This window comes from Saccostrea echinata, unplaced genomic scaffold (genome assembly GCF_033153115.1).
Source record: "Saccostrea echinata isolate AGI-Se365-2 ecotype Australia unplaced genomic scaffold, CSIRO_AGI_Sech_v1 ptg000025l, whole genome shotgun sequence".
NCBI classification, from domain to species: Eukaryota; Metazoa; Mollusca; class Bivalvia; order Ostreida; family Ostreidae; genus Saccostrea; species Saccostrea echinata.
The window spans coordinates 6,981,039-7,006,855 of NW_026889774.1; the positions used below are offsets into that span (position 1 = coordinate 6,981,039).

At 35.7% G+C, this 25,817-nt stretch overlaps 1 protein-coding gene across 1 annotated transcript in view; it reads right to left on the minus strand.

The window, feature by feature from the left end:
• Positions 1-22,631: 22,631 nt before the first annotated feature.
• Positions 22,632-25,817, minus strand: part of LOC133192329 (uncharacterized) — a 33,589-nt gene continuing 30,403 nt past the window's right edge. The window contains exons 9-10 of the mRNA XM_061328352.1: positions 22,844-22,969; positions 22,632-22,639 (exon numbers count right to left, since the gene is read on the minus strand). Coding sequence (XP_061184336.1) covers positions 22,632-22,639; positions 22,844-22,969 — 134 coding nt within the window. The remainder of the gene's footprint in view (positions 22,640-22,843; positions 22,970-25,817) is intronic.

Below are 25,817 nucleotides of genomic sequence, written 5' to 3' on the forward strand. Positions count from 1 at the left end.
AAGGTGTGCATTCTGAGCTAATATAGTTCATTTCAAGGATTAAGTGCCTGCATTAAATTATTTCCCCATGAAAATTGTTCAAAGACAATCAAGTGTTAGTGAACAGATTTCACTGTTGTTTACTTATATCGGTTATCAATATGTAAATACTAATACTTTATTCAATTACTTAATCTTGGTCTAATATAATGTTAAGAATACCTCAATTTAATATTGTGAATTTAAGTTAATCCTTGAAAGAAGATGGCCTTTTGTTCATAACAAACAGAAAGCAATATTAATTTTATTTTGTTATTCGGGGGAAAGGAAGCAGACAGTACAGTTGATACTTTTTAACATGTTTTATAGGGGGGATCTAGTCAATGAGAACTTTGATTACATGAAATATTTTTAGTTCCTGTATCACATATTGTAGGCGTAGAAATTAAAGCAAAATAGATCAACTTTCAGTCCATTGATAATTATTAAATGTATATTTTTAAGATGACAAAAATTAAAATAGTAAAAAAAAAAGTTATCGTGGGAAAAGTATCATTATGTTCATCGTGGTGATGAAATCTCATGTAAAACTTTACCATACATGTATACACATGTAGGGGGTAGGTTAAGGTTTTTTCGACAATGAAACATTTTTCCATTTCGAATCAACATTGAAACTACGTGCCTGAACGTGCCTGCCTGTGGATAAATTGAGAGTATAAACAGGTTAAACAAACAAAATGTACACAACCCCCCCCCCCCAAAAAAAATAAATAAAAATTCAAACGGGGGGGGGGGGTACGCCTAGCACGCCGGTGCTGGATCCGCCTTTGAATACATGTACGTACTAGATTGTTGATATTGATATCCTGGAAGTCATTATTTCAATAGCCAGTAAGCATGGTGAGAACGACATTTTCTACAAAATCCAGCATCGTGGAATCCATTTCACAATAAATCCGATTCTTATACATCGTAAATGCATTTATTAAATAAATCATTTTCTGTGTTCTATGAAGACACCCTGTTTATATTTTATTTTAATTTTTCCCTCCAGTTGAAACAATTAACACAAGAATAAAATCAGCTAGACCTATATTTTCTACGATCACTGCAGTACGAGCCCCGTTCGGGAATATTTCACTTATAATGCACAGATATCAGTTGATATATACTTATCATTTCTTAGCAAAGATTAATATCTAGATCTGTTTTAGTAAACAAGTCAGAATTTAAGTTTTGGATGTGCGCGCAGATAGGCAATACTTTTTTGGATAACAAGCAAACGATGTGATTCTCAACAATCAAAGGGAAACACTTTTTTATCCTCTGCCACTCGTTACTTCTATAATATTATGTTTCTCTATACAATTCATATAGGTCTGTCGATCTACAGTAATATTAAGAATATAAATTAAGAGGAGCAATTGGACACGACCCCCCCCCCCCCGCATCCGATATCATCACTCAAGTAGTAATTTATACCCCCCCCCCCTCACAAGTTTATTGTTTTCTTTTTTTTTCACATTATGTAAATATTACATCCAACCTTTCTTTAATCGCTGTTCAGTACATAAAATGCTATATATTATCTCTTTTTGACCATCTCGAGAAATGATGTGACCAAAATACATTTATGTGATATATATGGCTTTGGGGTATTTTTTATGGAACTCTTCAAAAAAGCTAAATGAAGTCATTGATAAAACATTTATGGCAATCTAGATTATGTTCGGAACTGATCTACATTGCACATATTTTATACTGAGAGGCGCATTGTTAAATCTATTGTAATATATTGCCAAATTAATTGTCTTCTATCTTGGAAACTTAGCCTCTAATTCTGACTATAATAGCTCAAACAAGAGGCCCAGGGGCCACATCGCTCACCTGAGCACTATGGCTAGGAAAAAGCAGAAATCATTTCAATCTTGAAAGGTTGAAAAGTTTAAATATAAAAGTGGTGGTGGAGGGGGGGGGTGTCAGGAATTGAACAAATTTGAATCTACATTATCTGAGGATGCTTCCATTTAAATATGACCAATCATGGCTTTGCTGTTCTCGAGTAGAAGATTTTTAAAGATTTAACCTATGTATCCCTATGTAAAACTTTGATCACCCATTGTGGCCCCACCCGATCCCCAGGGGTCATGTTTGAACAAACTTGAATGTACACTATCTAAGAATGCTTCCATATAAATATGACCAATCATGGCTTTGCTATTCTTAACAAATTGTTTTTTTTTAAAGATTTTTACTATGTGTTCCAATGTAAAACTTTGATCGCCCATTGTGGCCCCACCCTACCCCCGGGGGTCATGATTCGAACAAATTTGTATGTACACTATCTGAGGATGCTACCATATAAATATGACCAATCATGGCTTTGCTATTCTTAACAAATTATTATTATTTTTTTTTTTTTTTAGAATTTTTACTATGTGTTCCTATGTAAAACTTTGATCGCCCATTGTGGCCCCACCCGACCCCCGGGGGTCATGATTTGAACAAATTTGAATGTACACTATCTGAGGATGCTACCATATAAATATGACTAATCATGGCTTTGCTGTTCTTGAGAAGAAGATTTTTACTATGTGTTCCTATGTAAAACTTAGATCGCCCATTAAGGCCCCACCCGATCCCCGGGGGTCATGATTTGAACAAATTTGAATGTACACTATCTGAGGATGCTACCATATAAATATGACCAATCATGGCTTTGCTGTTCTTGAGAAGAAGATTTTAAAGATTTTTCCTATATATTCCTATGTAAAACTTTGATCGCCCATTGTGGTCCCACCCGACCCCCGGGGGTCATGATTTGAAGAAATTTGAATCTACACTACCTGAGGATGCTTCCATGTAAATATGACCAATTATGGCTTTGTTGTTCTTGAGAAGAAGATTTTTAAAGATTTTTCCTATATATTCCTATGTAAAACTTTGATCGCCCATTGTGGCCCCACCCTACCCCCGGGGGTCATGATTTGAACAAACTTGAATCTACACTACCTGAGGATGCTTCCAAGTAAATATGACCAATCATGGCTTTGCTGTTCTTGAGAAGAAGATTTTTGAAGATTTTTCCTATATATTCCTATGTAAAACTTTGATCTCCCATTGTGGCCCCACCCGACCCCCGGGGGTCATGATTTGAACAAACTTGAATGTACACTATCTGAGGATGCTACCATATAAATATGACCAATTATGGCTTTGCTGTTCTTGAGAAGAAGATTTTTAAAGATTTTTCCTGTATATTTCCTATGTAAAACTTCGATCGCCCATTGCGGCCCCACCCTAGCCCCGGGGGTCATGATTTGAACAAACTTGAATCTACACTACCTGAGGATGCTTCCACATAAGTTTCATGTTTTCAAGCACAGTGGTTCTTGAGAAGAAGATTTTTTAATGATGCCATTAATTTTTCACGAATTCTTAATTATTTCCCCTTGGAAGAGGGCGTGGCCCTTCATTTGAACAAACTTGAATCCCCTTTACCCAAGGATACTTTGTGGCAAGTTTGGTTGAAATTGGCCCAGTGGTTCTTGAGAAGAAGTCGAAAATGTGAAAAGTTTACAGACGGACAGACGGACTACAGACAAAATGTGATCAGAAAAGCTCACTTGAGCCTTCGGCTCAGGTGAGCTAAAAATCATGTCCTTGTACATGTAAATGGTCCATTTTCCCAACAGGCCAAATAGATCGGTGAAACCATTGTGACGTCAATTTTCAAAAATGACGTATATTGTTTTATAATGTTCAGCTTGACATAATATGGACACAGGCACTTGGTAATAAATAAACTAGATGTAAAATAATATTTATACGCCAAGTGTAAATGCCGCATTTTTTTCTGAACTGCTACTTTTTTCAACCACCTAACGTCCAGATATAGTCTAACTCGGACCACTGTCGCTTATAGTTAGGGAGCACGTAAATAAGATGCTATTTATACTAAATATAGCCCAATGTATCTGAATTCGAACAACGTGTAAAGAATTAATACAGACCAGATCTTCATAACATTGATATAATGATTTCATCCTTTATATTAAAGGATTTTTATCGATACGTGGCGAGGTATATTCTCAATATTATTTAGATCTAGCAAAACACCGTCGAATGCATGTATATTGCATGCTGTAAAATGAACACATTTTTAAAAAATAAACATGGTCAGCACAAAATCACCATCGAAATTTTTTGCATGTAAAATGCTTTCAAATCGATATTTCATTTGTGAAAATTTCAAAGTGGTGATATAATGCGGACCTATCGAAAAATGCTTGTAAGACCCTAATTTTCAACGATTTTTCCGGAAATACGCATTCCGTGCATGATTTGACCACGGATAAACAGTATACAGGGGACACATTCTCAAAATTTGGATTTATTTTTTTAATAAGCGTATATCCAACCTTTATTTACAATGTGAAGTTTTGATTCAGCGTAAACTTTAATTTTTAGAAATTCTCAGGGCCAAATATTATATCAAATGAACCTTGTCCTTTCACAGGTGTATTCCTCGAGACAAGACCTTTCTTTGGGTAACAACATTTTTTTATCTTTTGGCCTGGATTTTGACTTGCATTTGAGAAACTTTAACCTTCGCCATAAGCTGCCATACGGGGGCATCAGTGTTTCACAAACACATCTTGTTTAAATTTATATTCATACTGGAAACAAAGTTTCATTGGTTAGCTTTTTAAGAGATTAAACCTATCAATAGGTATTTTAAAATGCTGTACGCGTCACCCGCGTGACGCACTGCTCTAGAGTCGCAGAGTAAGGAGCTGATCCTTACATCGCGGGTTCGAATCCATTGCTGGACGTGGAGACCGGTCCTTCCGATGAGACCGTATAAACCGAGATCCCATGTCGCAGTACATGTAGGCGTTGGCACGAAAAGGATCCCTCACTGCTCAATGGCCTGAGTGCCGAGTATAGGTATAAATTTGCAGACCTCCACCGGCAAGTGGTGGCGTCTCCATATGAATGAAAAATTCTCGAGAGGGACGTTAAACAACAAACAAACAAACAAAATGCTATACGCCTTTTCATGAGTTATTTTAAGTACCATTTGAAGGCTCTCTCTTCGTGCAGTTCAGACGCTTCTTACCTAATGCCTAAAAATGGCGAAGAATTGCTTTAAGAGAATCCAATCTTAATCCAGCAGAAACTCAAAAAATACAAGTCCTAGGGCCTAGCTTTGACTGACGTCGTGTAGATAATTTCATCTTCTATTAGTACTCAATTTCAACAACTTGCTGAGAAACTGCAAGAGGACAATAACTCAGCTCAGTTATTGAAGAAAAATTAAAGGAAAACAGCTGGAAAGCTAAAATTTGAAGGTAACAAAGTGCCAATACACATTTAATGAAAAGTTTATCAGAAGAGCCTGATAAACTTAAAGATTTATCCTCGGCTGACCAAGGAATAGTCAAACGTTTGAAATAAATAATTAATACAAAACATTGGTAACATTGGTTAGCAAATTAGAAGCGTGTGTGTTTGGCGAGGGGAGGCAGGGATGGGTTTGCGGTGTTTACTTCTAATGTTGATCATTGAATTTCTATGCACATGCAGAAACCATCCATTTATTGATGGAGAGAAAGAGAGAGAATTTTATTTTTGCTGGTCTGCAATGTACGTGATTTGTAAAACAGTATGAAATCATAATTGTCAATAAACCCCATTTCCCGCTATATTTACACCTGCCAGACTGCTCCAAATTAATAGATTTTTTTTCTAAATTCAATGCATATGTCTATCAATAAGCAAAAGCACTGATCAACGAAATTACCCCCCAACCCACCTCCGCAGGCACATTTCTAATTTGCAACACCTATGATTTGAATATTAAACTGATTTAAAATAGCTAATGAAATCCAAGTATACACTAGACAAAATTGCTTACGCACCACTTATTATTCTCATTTGTGAATTAATCATTTTCCTGATTGGTACTAGTATATAAAATATGCAATCTTTTCCAAAACAGTTGGATTGACAAATGTATTGGTGTCATGTCAAAACCCTTAAAGGACCTTCTTGACCGAAAAGCAATTTCCCGACGTGCACTGCGCACCGTTTTTGCCAAGATTTTGCCAAGATATGAAGTTGGTGATTACCGATGGTGGTCCGTGACGTTGCGACGGGAGCAGTATCTCACTTAAAAATCAAATGATGTACCCTGATTGACTACCATATCGCTTAGTAGTCATCCAGTGCCTTGGTGTCCCTACCAAATCCACCCAACTTCCGGTTGCCCCAATTTTGTGGAACAATCTTGAAATTATTGTGTGGTGCTCACTTAACGCCGTCGATATCTATTGTAAACATTTTTTTGGTCGTTAATTCATTTTCAACAATTTTTCACCAGAAAAATTAATAATCATTTAATTCTTTTAGTTTTTCACAAATTTCTTCAAAGGAACCCCTGCAGACACCATACTGGCTGCCTTAGCACGCTCTTCTAGAATCAAACGCCGCATACGGTGCAACTTTTTTTCTGAATTATTACAAACATGAAGAACACAACCACAAAGAAAAAATTAGAAATTTATTCCACCAAAAAGTATGGATATGATTTTAGTTTTTCTATAAAGTGGTTACGCTTCAGTTAACGTTGTTATTTATCAGTTAAAGCATTTAAATGTCTTACTTTTTTTTTTATTAAAGTAACATAATTATATATCAAAAACATCATAAACAAGTTTTGAAAAGAAAAATGTTAATTTATTTAGGTGGTGCGTTAGCAATTTTGTCTAGTGTATTACAAAATCCAATCTAATGCAAGAATAAGCATATGTTTATTTATATTTTTTTTTCCTTTCTTTTCTTCATCCACTATTCAATTGAAAATTATTCTCAACCTGACTGACCAAAAAAGTGTGTTATTACATTTTGCCCTCTTGCTTTTTGCTAAATCTCGACGCAAAATGTAACAACGCAAAATGTAATAATCCTAAAAAGTCTGTTGTTACATTTTGCGTTATTACATTCTGCGTTAATCTCGATGCCGGTTTATTACCTTTTGCGTTGTTATTACATTTCGCGTTGTAACATAGCAAACGTACAAACGCAACCCAGCGACGTCTGCTAGATGCTTTCAGAAGACTGAAAATGAAGATGCCCTTCGCTGTCAAGTACAGTAGCGCCCTTTACTCCAAGTGAAGTGAATGATGAGTATTTAGTCAGTTTTGATTATGTTCGATCGATACAATGATGACGGAATCTTATTGAAAGAGCATATTCATTTCTTTGATGATGGGTCAGGATTTCATAAAGAAATAAATAGAAATGTCAAATCATGTGGAAAAGAATAAAAACTTAAAAGAATTGTTTTGTTAATTGTTGTTTAACTTCCCTCTAGAGAATTTTTCCCTCATATGGAGACGCCACCACTTGTCGGTGGAGAGCTGCAAATTTTTTACCTATACTCGGCACTCGGGGCCATTGAGCAGTGAGGGATCTTTTTCGTGTCAGCATCTACTGCGACAAGGGACTTCGCTTTATACGGTCCCATCCGAAGGACCGGTGTCCACGTCCCACAGTGGGATTCGAACAAGCGACGTAAGAATTAACTCCTTTCTCTGCGACTCTAGAGCAAACGCTCTAACCACTGCGCCACGCGGGCGACCACTTACAAGTATGATAACATTTTAAGAACCATTGAGCACAGTATTCATATCAATTCTGAATAGAATCCACCCATATGTGTCTAGATCCGAAGAATAATAAGTCTGCTGAGGCTAATTCTTTCTTTGTTTCAGGTACCATTGATGAATTGCTGAAACGCAGTACAGATAAGGTGCGCAATGGAAATATCGACAAATTTTTGTGATTAAAAATGTATTCATAATCAGAATAGCGACTATTTTTAGTACTTTATTTATATCGGACAAATGTTATTATGGTTAATAACTACATATTGAGGACGATTAGATTTTATAGTTAGACTTGTCACGTGATGCGGCAGTCACGTGATTTTAGCACATTTACTTGCAGCATTGAGGTCACCTATAAATTTCACTAGTGCAAGGGCATTCAGTTTATGAATATTTTCAACACGCATTGTAGTTTCTGAAAAGTGCTGCGATCCTATATAGATTCCGCTATTTCATTGTTAAATCGTATTTGTATGACCGCACCCTGTATTTTTTTCTGGTCAACGACATTAAATATAGATATAATTAAATTATTTTCAAGATTTCAACAGGATCGCAGCACTTTTCAGATACCTTAATACTTCTAGAGTTTATTTGTAAAAGCTTACTATGATCCATTGAGTGTATGCCCTTGCACTAGATCAATTTATTAAGACCCATACATTACCCTCCGAATTTCCACTCATATGGAGACGCCACCACTTGCCGGTGGAGAGCTGCAAATTTTTTCCTTTATTCGGCACTTACGGCCATTGAGCAGTGAGGGATCTTTTTCGTGTCAGCACCTACTGCGACAAGGGACTTCGCTTTACACGGTCCCATCCGAAGGACCGGTGTCCACGTCCCACAGTGGGATTCGAACAAGCGAGGGACCTCGGTTTATACGGTCTCATCCAAAGGACCGGTCTGCACGTCCCACAGTGGGATTCGAACCCGCGACGTAAGCATCAACTCCTTACGCCGCGACTCTAGAGCAGACGCTCTAACCACTGTCAATCGGCTGGTCGTGCCGAGCTGATTTTATTGACATGCCATAGTATTGATGTATTCGTAAATTACCAATACATCGACGTTCCCTTGTTAATATATATATATATATATATATATATATATATATATATATATATATATATATATATATGACTTGACATCGCCCTTTTTGGCGTTCCGTGGCAGGCGGAGAGCAAGAAATCTGAATTTTTATTCATATAACCATGGCTACTACAAAAAAAAAATGTTACCCATCAGGTTTTGAATCGTCTTTGAATGATGAGCAGATAACTTGGACTTGAAAAAATTCGAATTATTTGCAGTTTCCGTTCATTTTCTTTGCAGAGGTTGCACATATCAAAATGAAATTTGGTATAGAGATTTATAATGAAAATATCGCGGTTAAGTTCTGTTTTTGGAACGATCGAGCAATTTTTGACAGAATTATGACCCTTGGACTTGGAAAAATTCCAGTTGTTTTGCATTTTCCTCACCGAGGTTGTACATACTGAAATGAAATTTGGTATACAGATTTACAATGTATCAAAAGAATATCTAGGCCAAGTTCTGTTTTGGGTACGATCGAGCAATTTTTGACAGAGTTATGGCCCGTGGACATAGGATTGCACGTAAAACAAAACTTGACCTAAATATTCTTATGATAAATCTGTATACAAAATTTCATGTCAGTATGCGCAACCTCTGCGAAGAAAATGAACGGAAACTGCAAATAATTGGAATTTTTCTAAGTCCAAGGGGCATAACTCTGTCCGAAATTGCTCGATCGTTCCAAAAACAAATCTTGACCTAGATATTCTTATGATAAATCTGTATACCGAATTTCATTCCAGTATGTGTAACCTCTGCGAAGAAATTGAACGGAAACTGCAAATAATTGGAACTTTTCTAAGTCCAAGGGGCATGACTCTGTCCAAAATTGCTCGATTGCACCCAAAACAGAACTTGTCCTAGATATTCTCATGATAAATCTGAGTGTATACCAAATTCCATTTCAGTATGGGCAACCTCTGCGAAGAAATTGAACGGAAACGGCAAATAACTGGAATTTTTCTAAGTCCAAGGAGCATAACTCTGTCCGAAATTGCTCGATCGTACCCAAAAAAGAACTTGACCTAGATTATCTTGTGCATACTGAAATGAAATTTGGTATACAGATTTACAATGTATCGTAAGGATATCTAGGCCAAGTTCTTTTTTGGGTACGATCGAGCAATTTTTGACACAGTTATGGCTCCTGGACATAGGATCGCACGCAAAACAGAACTTGACCTAGATATTTTATGATTAATCTGTATACCAAATTTCATTTCAGTATATATGTGCAACCTCTGCGAAGAAAATGAACGGAAACTATTGGTGGACCGACAGACAGTAGCAAAGCAATATGCCCTCCATTCTTCGAAAGGGGGGGGGGGATAAAAAGTATGTTTTGAAGGGTGTATTAAATAAAGAAGATAGTTTACTACCCGCTTAAACTGACAAATGCAGCACAGTTAATGGAAGAAAAAGGAGGCGGGAAATATTAACTATGACATCATTAAAAAGAAGAAGGTACTTTGGGCTTTATTGTGCCCTAAAAATTTAATGTTCTTACAAGGTATGAATTTGGCTTAAATATGAGTTGAGTAGAAGAATGTGAAAAATCATGAGAGAATATGGCATTTAGGAAGAACAAATATGACGTCATTAATGTGTTACATTCTTAACTTTTAAACATAAGAAGCCTCAAAATGAATCATTCGAGGGGTTATTTCCCTAAGAAAATGGTGTCCACAGCCGTCGCCCACTTTAATTTTTTTGGATATGTTGTGTAACATCCTTTTTAAAAAATCACATTTATCAAAGTCTTTGTGGGCGATGCATGTGCTTTATGTTATTTTATAGAAAATTCTACTGAAATTTGATGTCTTATGATACATATACTTTTTAAGAAAATGCGGGAAAATACACAAGTTCACGACGTCAAAATTACATGTAGCATTTACGAGGTCATTTCAGGAAAACGATTTGTATCTTTGTAATGCATGGAATTTCAATGATTCAGAAGGCACGAGTTTTATTTTCTTACATCTCTTTCATATTTAAAAAAATTACAGGGCAAAATTTGTATTGAAACTATACCATTCCACAACATTTCTTTTAAATACCACAAAATGAAATGATTTCCGAATTTTAAACTGTACTAGAGTTTTAATCTACATGTACATGGAGATTTTAAGCTGTGCAAGAGTATTAAACTACATCAAAACTTATTACATGCCGTTTTGTAGTTTGTTAAATCCTACACAGCAACGTAAAAACAAGTTACTGATCACGCTGCTTTGTCAAGTAATATTTTCACAATGAAAAATTTAAGAGATGAATTTAATTTTTGAGAATTCATGAGGACATGAACTACACGCCGGCATATTTTATGAAGCGCGTTAGCACTATTTTTTGACGTCAATCACATCACAATGGAAATATTCTTACTCATCCCGCGGTAGTTCATGAGAACATAAACTTCTTCTAATTTGCAAAGCATCTTTTAAGGAAAAATATTTGGAAATGTAAATATATAGAAATAAATTATTTATTCCCAAGATTTCACCAGGATCGCAGCACTTTTTTAGAAAGTAAGTAGCTTATTACTTTGAGAGTTAATGTTAAAAGCTTTATGTGATCAATTGAGTGTAAGTCCTTGCACTAGTTTGATTTATTAAGACCCTTACATTACCCTCAGATGTACACGCATACGGATATACCGCAGTATCAGATACTAGGAAATGTACGGAAATATATATTAACAAAACTATATGAAAAAGACTTCGGCATCCAAGTTTTTAAATATCTGCAAAAAATATGACGATAAAAAAATCAAATACTATGGAGTTGACCAGGAGTCGGTCTTTTAAATATAATTCTTACAATGAAATAGTAGAAACTATAGAGAATCACAACACTCTTCAAAAACTACAATGGGTGTTGAATTTATTTTTTTTATAATCTTAACTTTGAATTTTAATTTGAATTTTCCTTTGCACAATTGAAATTCATAGGTGAGCCAAATAGTTGCAAGAATATTTGCTAAAATCACATATGACTGCCTCATCACGTGAAAAGTCTAAATAGAAATCTAATGTGTCTGAATATATATGTAGTTAATAGCAATATTGTATTTGTCCGATATAAGTGAAGAACAAATAAGAATAGTCATCCTGATTAAGAATAAATTTTTTATCACAGAAACCGCCTATATATCCATTGCGCACCTTAACTGTACTGCAAAACGAAATTGCTCTCGGTTTTCATGAACGATCACGCACGTTTCACGACCGATTCCACACGATCGGTATGTCATCAATAATGTTGCAGCCATTGTAATACATTAAATATTATTTAAATACCATGAGAGGGCAAACTTTTAAATAAATTCTGTAAACAGTTTTATGCTAAAACACTATTTTATTGTTATGTTTGGTGATAGTGATGGAGTGAAGACAGCACTGGCATATGCAGACAAATTTCTGAGTTGTGCAGATTACCAGGCTGACCATTTTGTGAATTCCTAATCATTTTGTTTCGTGTTTGTTCATTTTATGTTACACATGTATTATATAATAATTAAAGATATACACGCCATATAAACGCTATTTTTATGTGAAACAAAATAATTAAATGATTTGAAAACAGGATGTGTAAGAAAAATAATTACTTTCCACAAAGTTTTACTAAACAAGTCGTTGTAATTACAAAACAATTAAGCAAGATCTGCAATTCTTAATTTTCATGAATATTGACGAAGGAAGTGGTAAAGTATATAGACACGCATGTCCGCGGGAAATCATAGACGACGAGGTACGGTGCATTTTGACAACGATTTTGAATAAAAGTTAATATCTGTCATTACAGAGTAGATGGTTAATACTAGTTGTTTTCAACGATAAGTATCTTTAAGCATAAAACATGTGCCATCCATGTCAAATGTTATTTTGTATACCAAACGGCCTACCTCGTTTTCTTGACGCCATTTTTGTTTATCAATCTAAAAGTAGCGACGGTGTCACATGATGCATGAATTTAAATGGAGGCATTACTTTCCTAGTAGGAAAATAATAATTATAATTTGAGATCTTTATAATTCCTTCATTTTCATTTGTGTAATTTACAGTATATTCGTAACTTTTTGGTAACCAAAATAAATAAATTTCCAACTTTATTTTTAACTAGCGAAAGTTAAAGCGTGTATACCTTTTAACCATTCAATATATCTTTTACACAGAGTTGTATTATACTCAGGTGATTGTTAAGGCCCTTGGGCCTCTTGTTTAAGAATTTATACATTTTCACTGTATGATCGATGGAGCCCCGCCATAACACAAGGACGTCTGACCCATGGTCTATGAATTTAACAATTCTGAAAGAGAAACCCTTGCTTATCGTCACCATGTACTTAACTACTAAATACCCAGAGTCGGAGAAAACTTTCAAAGAATTTTTTTTTTACTTAATAATCAATAAAGTCCTGACCCAACATCAAAACCCCTAACCAGGCGCCATGAAATTCACAATTTTGAAAGAAAAGTACCCTTGCTCATCATTACTATGCACTTTGTCTTCTAAACGAATACAAGGGGAAAGAAGTTTTTCACTATATGATTAAAAGAGAGTTTAATTTGCTTGATACCCTGGAGCAGAGAAAACAATTTTCAAATAATGATGTAATTTACCAGATTTTCAAAAGAAAATATATCACCTTAGACCAGAACCCCTGACTCAGTGCCTATGCATATTCACAATTTTGGAAGAGGCATCCTTGCTTAACATAACCATGCACTTTGACTACTGAAAGTTAACAAGGAGAGAAAAGACTGAAAAGAATTAATTAATATACATGTAATTTTCACGATTTGATTATAATAGCCCCGGTCAACTCCAGAACCTTTGACCCTGGGGCCATGAATTTCACAATTTTTGTAGAGGGCCCAATGCTTATTACAATCATGCCAACAGTAACTGCTTGATGTCCAGGAGTAACGATTTTTATAAAGATTGTATTGATTCCTATGATTTTAGCCACCACCACCCCTCTCCCACACACACACCACCCCGACTCTAAAAGGGGAGGGTGCGTGGACCATATAATTCCCAATCTTTGTTACCCTTTTTCGATGGATGCTATATGCCAAAATTGGTTGAAGTTGATTCCGAGACTCAAGAGAAGCTAAAATATTCAAAAGTTTAAGAACGATGCGCGCCACACATCAACGGATGAAATTAAATTGGAATAAATTACCTGACTCGGGTATGTAACGAAGGCATTCTTATGCAGTGTAAATTCAGGTTTCTTTAAAGGATGGTCTTTTGGGTCGATTTATCAACAAAGGACCTCAGCGTTCACCTGAGTTACGTTGGTTCTCGTTTCTCAGGAGATTGTCGTCAAAAGAACTTTCCCTCTATTTTAACTTGAGAACTGTTCTCCAATAATAGATGTAAGGAGTCGTGACTTTAACAAACTTCAGTATGTACTTCAGGGGGATTCTGATAATCAAATAAAACCAATTCAAATTAGACTTGCTGTTTTTGAAAAGAATTTTAAAATGTATTTTAAGATGTATTTTTGAATTTCATGTAACATGTATATTCCTATGTAAAATTTTGAATACTAATTTTATCCTTTTCTTGGCATTTACGTCATGATTTGACAAATATGAATCTGCATTTTATTAGGATGCTTGCATATTTAAAATACTGAACCTGAATCTACACAACATAATTATATGTAGAGGGATTATTTTAATAAACGCATCACCATTTAGGAAAATCATCAATGTACGGACAGAACCATGACAACGTAATAAATGAATGCTTTAGCGTCCAGAAATAGGCGCTGAAGTGGGTGGGCGTATCTTTTTTCAAGAAGAGAGCTTTCGTCCCTTGTCGAGTATATGTATATAGGTGTGGTACGTCTTTTTTAAACGTGTTTTTTCTTGACTGTAAGTGTCAGAATCTTTTTTTAACAACTTTAAAGTGTATTTAAAGTAGATTCAAAATTTTATTAATTTATTTAATTTTACATTTAACAATCCGGAAGACAAGCCCCTATGAACTAAAGGGACAGAGGAAGCTATGTTGCCAATAAGCAAAAAAGGGTGATCATGCAAGGCTCAACAAAATAGTCTGTCCCGTAATCTGCAACAAAGTAAATTGTATTCACTCGCCTGTATGTGTCAGTGCCTACTAAACTTTCATTTTCCACTTTCACCAATCTTAAGTTCAAAACATTTCTCCGGCATGATGTAGTCAGAGTAAACCCAGCAAAGCCTCCTCAATCAGGCCGTTCGGCTCATTTACATGTAGTAATATTCCTACAAATTTAAATATTAAGTATTTTTGTGTACAGTATGTAATGTTTATGACTAACAAGGCTACCTGACCATTTTGAATATATATATATTTTGTTTTATTCATGTACAATAAAAATTGTTGCATAATCTTTTAATCAGTGTACAAAATTAATGAATTAATTATTGAACAATTATTTTGGGTATCACGAGATATTCTGATGGGTGGTGACGAGTTTGCGCTAGCGAACGAGTTCACATCCATCATAATATCACGTAATTGTACAATAAGGGAACTTGTACCATGTCAATCATTGGTGATATGACCTTTTGTTTTATTTCCAAAGATTGTCAAACTCTTCTCGCGCCCAACAATTCCGCGCAATGATTCAGAGTGACAAGACTGCCGCTAGTGAGCGTCCTGCAACAGAAGAATTACCAGACCCATTTGACATTTTTCAATCGGATATCGATTATGTTACTTCGTCCCAAGTCTGCAAACAATTAGAAAAGGAAAAGGTTTTCCTAAGTTGTCTATCTCTCCGACAACGCATGAATAACTAACCACGCCGGACCACATTGATATTAATTCATCGGAATATATTACGCAAATACTGGTAACTTTGACCTGGATGTGAAGCCTTTTGTGAAGGAATCTGCAGCAAGTTTTGTTTGTTTGTATGTTTTTTAACGTCCCTCTCGAGAATTTTTTACTCATATGGAGACGCAACCACTTGCCGGTGGAGAGCTGCAAATTTTGTCCTATACTCGGCACTTACGGCCATTGAGCAGTGAGGGATCTTTTTCGTGCCAACACCTACTGCGACACGGGACCTCGGTTTATACGGTCTCATCCGAAGGACCGGTCTCCACGTCCCACAGTTGGATTTGAACCCGCGACGTAAGGATCAACTCCTTACTTCGCGACTCTAGAGCAGACGCTCTAACCACTGCGCCACGCGGGCGACTCTGCAGCAAGTAACCGTTTTAAAACACCCCTGTCAGAGACTGAAATTAAAGATTTAATAAGTCTCATGAAAATCGCAATACTAAGAATAACACAGCCGGCGTTCCGGCTTTTTGAGTCTTGAGGCTCAAATACAAATGATTCTGGCGAAATTGTGAAGGAAAAACACAAAACAACGATCGAAGAAATGAATTTATTTACTATCTTGGACGATTCATCGTTGAAATTAGAAAACGGGATGGACAGCCGTGCCCCCTCGCTCACTATACCTCATTTCCTGCTGCCTTTTACGACACCTGAGAGACAAGAAAGTGTATGACAAATCTTCCAGTGCACCACACCTTTGAGTTTTCAGAATTCCGAAAAATACTTGACGTCAAATTGAAGGAGCTTCTACAAATGGGATTTTGTACATGTACCAAGGAAAATGTACAATAGGGTAGTGATCTACATTTACGCGGACTCAAGGTCTTGAAGCTATGATAAATCTGGTAATTTATTCGATCATTTTAAGTATTTTGATATTTGGAAATAATGCAATCATGTCAAATTTTGATAATACGGTTCAATTTTTTGTCTGATATCCTCGTCTTTTTTCACTTGGGTGATGTACAATTGTATAAAGCTGACTCTATTTTTCTTGCAATTTGCAGTTAGTTGTAAATATACTTGTTAATAGAATCTGTCAAGAACAATTTTAATTTATTTTAATGGAGTGTATCTGCAAGGGGACGATTATCTGATTCCGAAGAGGGGGGGGGTGGAAGATTTTGGAAATAAACAATTGATGTTTGTGAAAGACTTACGCCCCCTTCCCTAAGTCCAAGGGCATAACTCTGTCAAAAATTGCTCAATCGTACCCAAAACAAAACTTGATCTAGATTATTCTTATGATAAATCTGTATACCAAATTTTATTTCAGTGTGTACAACCTCTGCAAAGAAAATGAACGGAAACTGCAAATAATTGGAATTATTCCAAGTCCAAGGGGCATATCTGTCAAAAATTGCTCGATCGTACCCAAACAGAACTTGGCCTTGATATTCTTATAATAAACCTGTATACCAAATTTCAGTATGTGCAATCTCTGCAAATACAATGATCGGAAACTGCAAATAATTGGAATTTTTCTAAGTTCAAGGGGCATAACTATGTCAAAGATTGCTCGATCATACCCAAAACAGACCTTGACCTAGACATTTTTATGTAAACCTGTATACCAAATTTCATTTCAGTATGTGTAACCTCTGCGAAGAAAATGAACGGAAACTGTTGGTGAACCGACAGACAGCAGGAAAGCATTATGCCCTTCCTTCTTCAAATGTTCGTGTTTCTTTTTCTTTTTTTTTCTTTGCTTGCTTGTCAAACTCTTTCAAAATTTGTCCTTGACTGGCAGGAAAATAAATAATCTGTCTTACTAGAAAATTTTTGCCAGCCTCCTTTCAGAATCAAATGGTCGTCCCCTAAAGAATAATCTCTTCTCATACTTATGCTAGTGACTCATTTTTTAAAAATAATTTCTTCAATTTAATTAAAGGTCAAGCAGGCACAGGCCAATTTACCTGAAGACGAGAAAGTATTTTTGGGAGAAAGGCGTCTTTGGTAACTCAAATGCGGAGGCATTACAGAATACTGTATTCTTTTCTGCATGTAAGCTTTTTGCCCTGAGGGGACACTTAGGGCAATTGAGCAGTGAGGGTTCTTTATCGTGCCAACGACTACCGTTACATGGGGTTTTAAGGTCTCATCTGAAGGACCCGCAAATTTCGATTTCACTTCAAAGTGCCGAGCGCTTGGCGAAGGAAAAGTTGCTACTATTTTTGATCAACTTAGATCAGTCGGGACCGTGATTCGAACACACGACCTTCTGATCACGGAGAGAGCGCTCTACCGATTGAGCTACCGTGACGACCAGAAGCGTGATCGAAAAATGGATGATGTGGAAAACTGCAAGTTCAAGAAATTCAAAATGGAAATATTAGAAGCTTGATTCAGGATGCACAAGTGTTTTGCGTGAACTTTCCTCTATTCGTCCAATTTTCAATAACTGTGATATTTAATTTAATTTAAAGTAAACAGATTTATTTCAGATTTACGATTTGCTGTGATCTATATGTAGTAGTATCTTTATTGGCGTATACATTACATATATTGCCACCTAGGTAAAAGCCATTGAAGTTTGAACCTTGCCCTAGGAACAGAGCTCTAGATCTTGACCTAGGGCGATGAATTTCAGAAATCTGGTAAAGTTACCCTTGCTTCTAACTATGACTTGATTTGGCTGTAAGATGCCAAGGAACAGAGGCGAATTTCAAAGAATTGATGCATTTTCACTACATGACCATTAGAGCATAGCCTGGACACCAGAACACCTGATAGGCAATGAAATTCACAATTTAATTGCCCATCCTAACTTTGCACTTAGTTTACAATATATACATGTAGAGGAAGAAATTATTTCAAAAGAACTGATGCATTTTCACTATACGATCAATAAAGCACCACCAGAACTCCTGATACAGGGGCCTTCAATTTTACAAATTAGGTAAAATGCTCATGCTAACACTAAGAAACCTTAAAGTTCAGGACTATAAAGATTTTTGAAAATTACATAAATTTTCATGGTTCCCCTCAGGCTCCGGGGAGGGGGACTACAAAATTTACAATTTTTGTGTCTCTACCCATAAATGTCATATGCCAATATTGGTTCAGCGGCTCCGGAGAAAAGGCTGAAACGGTCCAAAAGTTTACGAACACAAAATACGGACAAATGACAGAAAAAGTGAGCAAGCTCACATACCCCACGCTCCCCCAAAACTCGACAATGCAACACGTAATGAATGGCACAGTGCATTTGAAATACACAGTATAATTCAAGAGAGGGTATTATTTGCAATCATCACTTCAAAACTTCTTGCATATAAGGACATTCAAATCTTTGTATGTTACAAATTTAATTGGGCTGAAGTTTCTAAATACATGTAAGTAATGGAATCAAAATTTCTTGGTAATATACAAATCTATACATTATGTCTGAAATACCTACAAAGTTTCAGGAAATTCAGTCCAGGAGTTATGCTGACAAACTGTTATTTAAATTCTTCAGTGATTTCGATTTGTTAATGAGTGTAAGTCCATGTCCAATACATGACAATTTACACATTTAAATAATTGATGGAAACAAAATTATGATGTAGTCATATGAATTTGTTTATATACTGTACTTATGAAATTATTTAAGGCAAAGCACTAATTTGTGTGTGGTGGGGGGGGGGGGGGGAGAGAACTATCCAAGATTTTGTGTGTTTGTGTGTTAAATCATTAATATTTCGATCTCAAAATCAATAGGGGTCTTTTAAGGTCATAAAATATTTCACATAAAATTTCATTACAAAAGGTGATTCCAGTGGATATCCTTATTACTTAGCTGGAAAGTTTCTTCAATAATAGGCAAAACTCTTAAGGCAAAAATAACGGAATTGGAATTTCCTGGTAATATGCACAACTACACACTGTGTACTAAATATCTGCAAAGTTTGAACAAATTCTGTGCAGCGGTTTAAGAGGAGTTGCGCTGACAAATTGTTTATCTCTATATTCAAGATATGGCCAAAAATCTAACTTGAAAGTGCCAAAATTCCCAGAAAAAATAAAGGAATCGGAATTTCCTGGTAATATGCACATCTACACATTGTGTCCTAAATATCTGCAAAGTTTGACGAAATTCTGTGCAGTGGTTTATGAGGAGTTGCGCTGACAAAAAACAGGACTGACGGATTGACTGACGGACGGATCAAAAACATTTACCCCCCCCCCCCCCCGGCAACTTGTTGTGTGGGGTATAATAATGACTCAGGTGACCCAAAAAATCTTGAATCTAGACTATATTAGGAAGTTTTCACATGAATTCCATAACTTAAAGCCTATTCGTTCTTAAGCAGATTTCAAAATGACTCGATCAATATTTGCCTGATCTTGATGATCTCGTAAGGGGGCACTGTTTCACATTTAAACAATGTCTGATTCCTTTTTAAGGATGCGCTAGATATAATTGAAATTGCATGACACAGTAGTTTTAGTAAAAGTTCAAGGACAGACTGACAGTTAGAAGGCACCCCTACTAATGTGTTCGGAACATTTTATTTTTCGATGTTCTGCAAATTATAAAACCCAAGGAGTTCCCAGTAGTTCTCACAGTAGCTCTGGTGAGATCTTGCGAGACTACAACGCGATAAGGTAAAATATTCACGGAAATATGGCTAGGAAGTGACTAGCACGTGGAGACATGGTAAACAGAAAAGTTATCTTGCGTTTCATTTTTCACAACTGAATAATATCTGTAGAAATGTATTTCAATCTCTTGAATTCATTCAAACGTCAATAAGTACTCTTGATGACATTATTTTCTGCACTTATGTATCAAAATTTCTTTTTGGACAAACATACTTGCATGGGAACTGGCACTATACTTTTTGGCTTTAGATTACATGTAGCAAACGCGGCTAGGATAAGGCTGTCCGAAGAATGTCATAGTGTACCAGCCGTAGTAACTTCTCTGAACTACCTAGATATGACGTCATAATGGCATATGACGTCAAGTCACTCCAAATTTGAGCAGACATGACGGGGAAAGTGTCATAACTTTTACATTTCTTTCACATCATATGTAGGATTTTTTTACGTTGATGTTTAAATCATGTGTCTGGATTGTTGTTTTAAGGCTGTTATGGTGGTGAATATTAGCAGTATAATGTCGTTATTCCCTTTTCTTGTCTAACATGTACGTATTCAAATAATTACAAAAACGAATGTGAAATGCTCCCCCTTACACGTCCGTAGACAGAGTTAGAATTTATAAATCTTATATATATTAGACTGGCACAAGTGAATAATAAGGATTAATTGAAGATATTCTGTGTGAATTTACTGGAGAAATATGTCCTCTAACTGAATGTTGCTGGGGGATTGTATGTAATTTATCCCATTTTGTATAAATTGTGATGAAGAGTGGAAAATGACCCCTTGTATGTGGGTAAGTTGAATTTCTCGTGAAATATTTTCTTACGAAATAAAATTCAGACTTGCCCCCAGCACTTTTTATATACCCAAGAATACGTTTAATTGATTTATGTAACAAGCCGTTCACAATAATTTTGTTTTTCACTTGTGCCGATGCGATTTTTGTGCAACATTTAAGAAAATTTATAAATGTCCGTCACGTGATCAACACAGTCATGTGACATCCCAAAAATGCTTTTTTTATAATACTTTATTCAACTCTCTTTACAACTTAACTGTGTATGTTTGCATAGAATACAAATTGAAATCAACACATAGCTCAAAATAAAATATAGTATATCTAATGCATATTAAGCCTTCGGACAGCCTTAACATAGCTGCGAATGGGGTACCAATATAGCTTAATCTGAATGAGTTAAATTGCATAGTGGGTTACTACGGATAGTACAGGAATTTAACGCTTGAAAAAAAAAAAAAAAAAAAAAAAAAAAAAAAAACCCAAGGTGATCGGAAAGGCACAAAGAACATTTTTTCCATGCATTTGCATGCTGTCCATTTTTATTCTATTATTTCCATGCCCACAATTACAAACAATTCATTTGTAACATGTTACATAAACGTGGAATTCTAGGTTTCTCAAAGTCATACTGTAAGGCGATTTTCGTCTGTATTCCTTTGTTGTACTATCGGTGAATACAATTGTCAGATGGGTTCCCTGACCAAAAAGTACAGATGATCACGGTTATTGTAATATGAAAAAACTTTCAATTGTTGTCCATGCCTAAGGGATGCTATTCGTTTCCCTAAACCTTGAAGCGCTAGTTTTCTGAACGTAGAACACACTACATTTTTTATATGCATTTTCTAGTTAACAACGTAACAGCAAATTACAAACGCCTGTGGCATCTTTTACAGTTTCTACTCTTTGTATTCTGTCATAGAAACAGTTTTTTTTAAATTGTTTTTTTTAATCAATTTAATATCGATCGTAGATTGAGTTGAACCACGTGTTCGAAGTAAAATGTAAACATATAGTGACATGTTAACGTTGCTATTCATTCAATGATTGGTCAATTGTTGGTGGTAAATTCTGTGCGCATTAATAACGAAAGCCATATAAGGTAAACAAAGGTTTGTCATATACGTTTTTTTCTACCAGCATATCGGGCGATTTTGGAAAAATTAATACTACTAAGCTCCAATTTTCGCCGTAAATTATCACAAAAGCGAGGATTTTTTAAGTAGATCATGATTTTTGAAATCCCACCCATTTCTGTTTAAAATCTTGAAAATCTTTCAGAAAGATCTGGAAACACGTTTTTATAGGACATGTTTTTAAAAGAAACAGATTATAGCAATTTCCCGTTTACTGCCAATTTTATTTATAAAACCGGTTTACCCTATAATCTTTGAATGGGTCATCCTACACCACGTGCCGCGAATTTGAATCACAATAACATTAGTAGGGGTGGAAGGGCTGACAACAAATCCGTCAGAAAAGTCACGTGAGAATTTAGCTCTTAGTGAGCTGGAAAAAATAGAGAAAACGCTCATGTGACCCAAAGGCAAGTGGGCTTTTGTTAAAGATTGGTTGAACGCAGACAATTAGTACTCAAATATTTTATTCTCTTTTTGGCGATTTTTGGTTACAACATCTCACACTCCTAAAATATTGTGTAAACAAGAATCGTCATCACAGCAAAATATTTCTCCATCTGGTACATTTTGCTTCATTAGTGAGCAGTCAACTTTCTGTAAATCACAATTTTGGAAAATTATACTTAATTTGCAGGGAAAAAAAATACATTATTTTTTGTTTACAAAATATTTATCATTGATTTGGAAAGTATAAATCCTCTGAAAAATACTTGCATCAGCACAGTGAGTTGAAAATGGGTATCCTGATATCTGTCGCACTAAGCAGCTCTCTGTCATCTTGCAAGTGTTAGACCAGACGCAGTTAAGATTATTATCGCAGGTAGGGCAACGGACACCTAACTTAAGAAAGGAAAATTTGACAGAAAGACAAATTTAAATAACTTAAAACAGGGTGTATAAGAGATCACACAACATATAATTCTTATGTCGTACAGGTTTTAAGTTACGTTTGAAGATTCTTCAACGAATTATAATTATTTCCAATGTCTTAAAAAAAGTTATCATTACTATTTGGGTAAATGCAGCTCAAGTGTTATTAATCAAAACTTAAAATCTTGCAAGAGAAAGGGCAAGGCTTTTTATGAACCGTGCCCTGCAGCTGAATTCATTTAATTTTTGTATTTTAAAGTGTAAGCATTGTATTCAAAATTGACACTTTCTTGATATTTGTCAAAAAACCAATTCAAGCTTACATATTCTGTCAATATATGTTATAAACTGAAAGACTGTAAATTCCTCGTTATTACACGAGAACTTATTATCGCAAAGTGCCTCTTTGACGTCAATTCGCAAGTGGGCGGTTGATCAAGAGATACAACATTAATTTCAACAGTATAAAATGGAAAGCGAGTAATTTTATTTCGCGATTGGTAATTTTTTTGAAATTATGCGGTAATTAATTCCTCGCATATATTTAGGAATGTAGAGTAACTGCAACCAAAAAGTACTCAATAAACCTCATAAAAATAAACATATACATTTACAAAGAAAAACGAACAGTAATCAAGGTCAAAAGTCCATTGGAATAATACTTCTTCAGTGCAGAGCAAATACGGACCTCTACATTTTATAAGGTAAATTTAACATACCTTGTCATTGGTCATTTGAAAAATTATTTTATTAAAAAGCATTCCGATTGTACACACGGGTACACTAAAGTTGATATTAAAAAGATGTTTGAGTTTCTGATTGACAATATCTATGTGGTTTTTGGAGACCATGTCTTCCAACAACCTATTGGAATTCCCATGGGTACCAATTGCGCCCGTTTTTAGCAGACCTATTTTTGTATTCATATAAAGCAGAATTTGTTGAAGAAAACACGTGCTGTGGCTTTCAACTCGACATGTAGATATATTGACGACGTACTGTCAATTAACAATGGTTATTTCCATTCGAATGTCTATACGATATATCCCAGTGAGCTTGAAATAAAAGATACCACAGAGTCTGACACATCTGTTTCATATTTGGATATTTTACTAGAGAAAGACGTTAATGGTAATCTAACAACCAAGCTTAATGATAAACGTGATGACTTTAACTTTTCAATCGTCAACTTCCCTTACTTACGCAGCAATATACCTTCATCACCTGCATATGGGGTTTATATCTCTCAATTGATTCGATACGCAAGAGCATGCTCTGCGTATGAACAATTTCTAAAACGAGGCAAGTTATTGAAAAACAAGTTGGTGAAACAAGAATATCAGCAGTCTCGTTTAAAGTCGTCATTTCGTAAGTTCTGTGGTCGATACAATGATCTTGTCAGCAAATATAATTTATCATTAAGTCAAATGCTGACTGTCGTTTTTTCATACTAATTGTTAGACCATTATTTACACACTGAATTGTCGACGGATTTTTCCGTTATTACCCGATCATGAAAAGGAGCACACGGCGGGTGTGACCGGTCGGCAGGGGATGCTTACTCCTGAATGGCACCTGATCCCACCTCTGATGTTTAAGAGGTCCGTGTTTGCTCTGCTTCAAAATTTGTATTGTTTAATGTACTTTTGAGCTCGAATACTTTTCGTTATCCCCATACATTTCATGTAGAGCATGCTCTTGCATATGGAATCAACTGGGAGACATAAATGCTACATTAATGAGGGAAGTTGTTTATTGTAAGTTTTGTTAGTTTGCCATTTATGGCATGAAAAAGACCCTCACTGCTCCATGACCCTCATTGCCGAGTATGGGTCTTAAATTTTCAGCTATCCACTGGCAAGTGGTGGCGTCTCAATATGAGTGAAAAAGATTAGATTGATTGATTGTATGTTGTTTTACGTCCCGTTCTGGAATTTTTCACTCATGTAGAGATGTCACCATACACCGGTGAAGGGCTTAAAATTTAGACCTTTACTCGGCACTCAGGGCCATTCAGCAGTAACGGTTCTTTATCGTTCCAACGCCTACTGTGACACGGGGTCTCGGTTTTTAAGGTATCATCCATATGACCCGCAACTTTCAATTCAAAATACAAAGCGCTTGGCAAAGGAACAGTTGCTACCTATTTTTTATCGACTTAAGTCAGTCGCGGCCGTGATTCGAACACACGACCCTCCGATCATGGAGCGAGCACTCTACCGACTGACCTTCAGTGACGATCTGAAATATTCTCGAAAGGGAAAAGCATTATTAATTATTTAAACATTGTCGATAGAGCTAAATGTCGAATTGAAGGCCACAGCAAGAGATTTCTTTTCACGTAAAAGATTCTCAATAAATTCTTCTTCATATGATTATAAAAATATAGGTCTGCTAATAACGAGGCGCAGTTAGTACCCATGGGAATTCCAAAAGATTTCAGACTTGATCTCCAAAAACTTTATAGATATTGTCGATCAGAAACTCAAGGAAACTGTTTGATATCAACTTCGAAGTACTTTTGTGTAAAATCAGAATGTTTTTAACACAATGTTTGCAGATGTACAATGACAAGGTATATAAATTTACGAGTTCCATTTTTACAAGATGATTCTAACGCCCAATTGTTTTCGGACTTGGCACACACATAGACTAGTTACACCATCGAATACAAACACATTGATGAAGAGTAATGTTGTCGACTAACAAAGTAACTTCTTATTTACCTTTAGTCAAGTCTATTCACTTCACATTATGAAGAGGCAACGAAAAATCACTAATTGACCACCTAACATTGGGATTCCTTAGTAAAGA